Source organism: Leptonychotes weddellii, chromosome 16 (assembly GCF_054177405.1).
Source record: "Leptonychotes weddellii isolate Sample4059 chromosome 16, ASM5417740v2, whole genome shotgun sequence".
Lineage (NCBI taxonomy): Eukaryota > Metazoa > Chordata > Mammalia > Carnivora > Phocidae > Leptonychotes > Leptonychotes weddellii.
The window spans coordinates 31,970,679-31,976,988 of NC_138384.1; the positions used below are offsets into that span (position 1 = coordinate 31,970,679).

Here is a 6,310-nt window from a genome sequence, read left to right on the forward strand (position 1 = left end):
CGGTCTGCCCTGGATCCCAATTCATTTCAAAGTGTGTCTCTCTACCCCAGGATAGGCTGTGAACCCCTGGAAGTCAGGGCCCAGGTCTTGTCCAGCACCTGTCTCAGCATGGGGTCTGACTTGGAGTAGGCACTTGATGAATGTGGCTTGAATTGAGCCTGTGCATGTGGGTATGCAGAGTGGGATGTGGCTGCTCATTTTTTGTTTTGTTTTCCATAAGCTCTAATTACCTGGCTGAATCATCATCTGGTTGGAATGAAAACCTGTTTGCTTTCTTTCGCTTCTTTGGGAATATGTGTGCTTTATCATGCTTTCCTGACAGTTGACCTAGGGATATAATAAGCTTTAATAATATGAAATACTTTAACCCTCCTTAATAGAATCAGCCCATTGATCATATTTCAGGGCTCTTAATTCATTAAAATTGTAATTATTTCATCTCTTGACATCCAGCTTGAAATGTTAGGATAGTAAGTTATTTTATCTTGTAGTATTTATTAACAATGAAAAAAATGTATTAATTAAAAACTCCTGAGAAAAAGTTAAATCACTTTTCACATATGTTATTTTCTCTGTTTTCTCCACATTAAGAGGTAGAATTGTCATCCTCATTCATCAGCTACATAGACCAAGGTACAGGAAGTACCTTATCCATTGCCCTTCCTCACCACAGTCCTTACCTCCAGCCACAGTCTCGTATTGTTGCCCTGGACCGAGTCACCTCTAGGAGAAAGTAAATGGGCTTTGGGAAGCTATCTTTCCTTGGATTTTAGGCCCCTGTAGTATATCTGAAAATATAGTTAATTCTACTACATATGAGTATATGAGATTTTAGAGATCTTTGAGGTCATGGTACCTGACACTTGGAGAGGGGTGGGTTAAGGTTAGTCATGTCCATTCTGTGCATTATATGGAGGGGACTCGCAACCTGTGATCCTGAGACTCTGCTCCCCATATCCTAGAGGCCTTGGAGCCTGCCCTGAGGCTGTGGCTGGATCATTGCCTGCCAGACCAGGACATCTCCCAGGGAAACATTTACAGAGCTGAGTAAGCCTGGGAGGCTGACAGCTCCATTTCAGGTGCATGAAGTCCCTTCACAGACTGCATCTTACCCCTTTACAAAAAAGAAATGAGGATGGAACATTCAAAGTTTTTTCACTCATTTATGAAATGCTGCCCTGAGAACTGAAGTTAATACTATTTCTACAAAGTACTTTCAGATCACCTCAAGCTCTCTGGAATGAAATAGTGGTTTAGTCATCATCACTTCCAGAGGCAGTGATGTGCCTTCTGTTTGTTTTCTTCTTTACACACTGACATTTTAATAAAAGTAATCGTACTTGGACTACCTGGTTGGTACCACTTGTGATATAATAAACCAGCAGTTCTCAGTTTTCACTTCATCACAAAGTTGGGGCAAAAGACCTCATGTTCTGCTCTCTCCCCTCATCTCAGAAAACACAAGGGTCCTTTGATATGCTCTTCATTTTCCTGCCTCTTATAATTGTGCTCTTGTCCATAGAAGAGAGAGGGAGGGGGTAATCAGGAGGAAAGAGGGGGTGCAGACTTTTCTGGGAGGCAGGATGCCAAGGACAGAGGAGAGAGATGCAGAGTATTCCTCTTTACCAGTTTCAGCAGCACTCTCTGCTTTGAGTTTTTGTTGTCATTTCCCTCTGTGCTTTCTCATTTCCTAGGCTTGTGGGCAGCCTCGTTTATCCCCCTCCACAGGTGAGAGATAGATCAACAAGTATCTTAATACTCACTAGGTGCCTAGCCCTATGCTGAGATAAGTGGGGGCTACACTAGAACTATATGACCTCGCATCTGCCTTTGAAAAGGTTATAGTGTTGTTAAAGAACAAAAGTTCCACATGAGAAACTATAAAAGAAGTGAAAAATATACTCTCAAATACTAAACTGTGTAGACTGTGCAGTAAAGTAAAACTATCCAATGTATTTTGGTTTCTCTGGAGAGTTTCTAGTACTAAAGTCATTCAGAATAATTTTCTCTTAATAGTTATTTATATTCCTTCCCTACTTTTATCCACTCACCTTCACTTCCCTAACTGGGGCCCTTACCTGCCCTTATATTTTAGACCAGACTGTGAACCATCATGAACCCTAGTGGGAGTCATGCTTTGAAAGCCATTTTAAATAAATAGCAGGAACAGTTATTCTACCTAATTCCCTAGCTCTCGTAGAGTAATTTCAGCCTGCCAGTCATCCTGAGCCTTGAATATTTTCTCTTACCTTTTAGTTGCTAGGAAATTTTTGCAATAAAATTCTGCCACTTATAGGTAACTCTGGGTGCCTTTGGGCATGAAGAAGAGGTTATCTCTAATCCTTTGTCTCCAAGAGTGATTAAGAACATCATCTATTACAAGTGTAATACCCATGATGAGAGGGAGGCGGTCATTCAGCAAGAACTGGTCATCCATATTGGCTGGATCATCTCCAATAACCCTGAGTTATTCAGTGGCATGCTGAAAATACGAATTGGGTGAGTAAAGTGCTTTGCATTTGCATAAAGAGCTGTCCTCCAACAGACATGGTCTGCCCCAGGCCTGGTGGGTATCTAGGAAAGCACATCTTTACCCAGAGTAATAGAGGCAACATCTGGTGGTGTGAAGAAATAAATACCTGTGACCTGAAAGAATCTTCCTGTTTTTTTAATTTCCATGTTAGACATAATGAAGTAACGCTGTTCTCTGATGAAATCGAACTCCAAGGATTTAAACAACTGCATCATGTTTAAAAAACAAAAAACAAAAAAATACCACTAAGCATTAGTACTTGCAAAAATTCCTGTAAATAAAATGGATAAGCCTTAAGAGAAGAATGATTTTCATTAAAACTGGGTATCAGGAAGACACACTGAAGTAAAAATTTTTGTCTTTTTCAGAATATTCTACTGCATCCATTTTCTACCAGAATCTGATTTTTAATCATTAAAATCTTAAGTGTTCTGTTTGAAGGAGAAATTAAAAGTAAGGGTCTGGTGATCTTGAATCTTCTTAATCGAGAATTTTGTGAGGCAGCATGGTCAGGCAGCCTGACCAGGCTCTGGCATTCAGCAGAACTGAGTGTAAGTCCTGGCTGCCACTTAACCACTTTAGTGACCTGGGATAAATGACTGAGCCTCTCCAGCCTCACCTTCATACCAGGCTCATTGTTTTATGTGAGATGGAATGAGAGAATGTGTTTTAAAAACCTGCCACAACCAAAGTATAAATATTTCTTTTCTTTAATGTTTTTTTGATTATCACATACATGAATACCTATCTATAAGAATCAAACAATACTGAAGTATATAGAGTAATCTAATATATGGCCAATTTGTGGAGGGGGGTGTTCCTCTAGTGTTTAAAAAGAATAGAGAGACTGTCAGGCACAAATATATGTGAGTGTGTGAGTATGAATAAGTGTATAGCATGCTGGTGATATAATTGGATCATTAGTATCTTTATTATTTCTGTTCTACTTGATCCTCAATTTTTGGTAAAAAGTCTTAAAAATTTCTCATTTTAATTATGGATTTGTCTCCTCCTTGCATTTTTTTTCCAGTTTTGTTTTGTATATTTTAAAGTTTTTTTGTCCATGTTACTTTATAATTTTAACAATATATCTTCTTTTGTGCCATTTATTTTCTACTTGAATTCATTTAAAAGTATTTTTTTTAATTTCAAACATCTACAAAATTATAGCAACTAGTATAATAAAGCCTCTGTGCCCATACTTTCACTCAGCTTCAACAATATCATCCTATGGCCAATCTTATTTCACTCCTACCCCCCCAATCACTTACCCCACCCAAACCCCCTCCAGGTTTAAAGCAAATCCATCATATCTCATCTGTAAATACTTGAGTGTGTATCTCTAAGAGACAAAGACTTTTTAAAAACATAACCATGATACTATTACAATACATAAAATATACCAAATCATTTTCTGTCTGATATTATTCCCATGCCTGCTTTCTTCTGTCATTATTAGCTTAATATACTGTCTTCTCTCTCTTTACCTTTAATGTTCTTTTTTCATTTAGTATAGGTATATCTTTTATATTCAGCATCTATGCTGTATTTATTTTTGAGATTATCTTTTCATAGAAATATGTATTTTGTATTTGTGCCATTTCTTTTCTATTTTGACTTATTCATTCCTATCATTTTGTTTTCTCTTTACCATGCTTTCTTTTTGTTATTTTTTTCCTTTCTTCTTTGTGTTGGATTGATTTCCCTCTCATTTCTTAGTTTTAATTTTGCGCATGAGTATGAAGCACTTTATGAAAAACGATTGCCCAGTTTTTCCTTGAAAAAATTACATGTAAAAAAACTAGTTGCTTATTTGGCAGTATCTGCATACCTCTTGATTCAACAATTCTCATTCTAGGAATTTAGACATGTTTTATAGCAGTCTTCATTTCAGCAGTGTTTGAAATAATGAAACCTTGGGAACAACCTAGATATCCATCAGCAGGACATAATAGTTTAAATAAATTATTATAGCCAGACAGTAAAATGCTGTTCAGCCATTACATAACAAGAGAAAGTCTATACTGACATTTATAAATATCCAAGATAAATTAAGTGAAAAAATAACTAAGTTGCAAATGTATTGTTCTATTTTTTAATAAGAGAACAATAATAATACTATACATATATATAATGTATGTATGGGAAAATATCTGAAAAATAAACATAAAATTGGTGTTAGTTATTTTCTCTAGGAGATTTCTATAAGTTATCTTTTTCAGTTTTATTTAAAGTTTTGCATGTGAAGTTATTATTTTTAAACTGTTGGCCTGATTTCAATTATAATATATTTCAGGTGAATTTCTCACTTTTTCTCCCCTTTCTTTTGATCAAGAATTGAATTCACTCAGCATAGAACTTGACCTTAATTTTTACCCCTTAAAATTGTTCCTTTCGAAGATTTAGAGGTATTCCAAATCAATTATAAGAACTTTGAATCATACCCTGATTTGTTCAGTCTGCTTGCTCTAATATTTTTAACTCCAACCCCTTGAGTACATATAAGGATACAGAAATGGGTCTTTCATGTAAGTTGTCTGTAAATGAAAGGAAATGTGATTCTCTGTATCCACACTGGGTATTAAAAGTACTCTATTGTCCCAGGCTCAGGTATTTCTCTGAACCTGACTGAGAAGCAAAGGTTATCACTCTTCCAAAGCACATCCTTTGTAATAAATGTTCCATTCAGAGAGCCTCTTTAAGTGATAGTCATTCTTGCAGAGGTTTAAACAAAGTCTTAGAGTAAAAGTTAACAGTTTCCCACAGTTTTACTTCCAATGCTATGTTTTTCAGCCTGTAGTAGTTTTTCCTTTACTGCTTATTCAGCATTTTAGGCTAATTTATGTTCTTCCAAAAATCCATTGGAATTTTCTTTTTTGAATTCAAATGTGACCTGAAATTTCTCTTCATGGAAATGGAATATGTTTAATTTATTCTAAAAATACTTTTCTTCCTGTTTGTGTATCTGCTACTCTATATGTTCAATGCCTTCCATGAGAAATAATGTACTTTTTTTTCCTTAAACTGTGCCACCCAGAATAAAAATGTCAGGACAGCAACATGTAACTTAGTATTTAACGATAGCAGAAAACCTCCTAATGAAGATTTGCCATGAAATTTTAATTATTCATTGTCCTGAAACTAATCCTGGAATTAATCGTGGCATTATATTTCCATTGTGAATATTAACAGTGTCCCAGCCCAACTCATTAATGTGTATATTAATGTGTATTTTCCTCTCACGTGGGGCTCACAGATTTAGCTCTAAATACTGGTACATTTTCAGTTGGAGAGAAGTCTGTTTTTTTAATAAGGTATAATTTATTTGAGAAATTTACTTCTGCTAAGGATAGGGACTACATCTTATCTTCCTGTCTGTGTCAGGGTCTTGCTCACAAGAGATGTTCAATATAATTTGACAATCAGATTGTTTAATATATAGGTTATAAGCAGGTTCAGATAGCTTGCTTGAGCCAGTGATGGGGAATCTAGGAAAAACAAATGATAGCATGTCTCTGTGCTCATTAGATAAAGAAGTAAAGGACTCTTTTACTTTTTTTAAAATTACTTCCTTTCTTTAATTTTTTTCTATTTTTAATTTAAATCCAATTAATTAACATATAGTGTATTATTAGTTTCAGAGGTAGAGTTTAGTGATTCATCAGTTGCATATAACACCCAGTGCTCATTACATCACGTGCCCTCCTCAATGTCCATCATCCAGTTACCCCATGCCCCCCACCCCCCTCCCCTCCAGCAACCCTCAGATTGTTTCCT

The 6,310-nt window shown here is 36.0% G+C and overlaps 2 protein-coding genes across 2 annotated transcripts in view; one reads left to right on the plus strand and one right to left on the minus strand.

Moving 5' to 3' along the window:
* The window catches only part of PHKB (phosphorylase kinase regulatory subunit beta), a 141,913-nt gene that overhangs the window by 36,724 nt on the left and 98,879 nt on the right, over positions 1 to 6,310 (minus strand). Inside the window, exon 14 of the mRNA XM_081807891.1 lies at positions 231 to 327. Within this exon, the coding sequence (XP_081664017.1) occupies positions 231 to 327 (97 nt within the window). The remainder of the gene's footprint in view (positions 1 to 230; positions 328 to 6,310) is intronic.
* LOC102746541 (phosphorylase b kinase regulatory subunit beta) overlaps positions 1 to 6,310 on the plus strand; it is a 249,833-nt gene that overhangs the window by 20,677 nt on the left and 222,846 nt on the right. Inside the window, exon 12 of the mRNA XM_081806639.1 lies at positions 2,297 to 2,503. Coding sequence (XP_081662765.1) covers positions 2,297 to 2,503 — 207 coding nt within the window. The remainder of the gene's footprint in view (positions 1 to 2,296; positions 2,504 to 6,310) is intronic.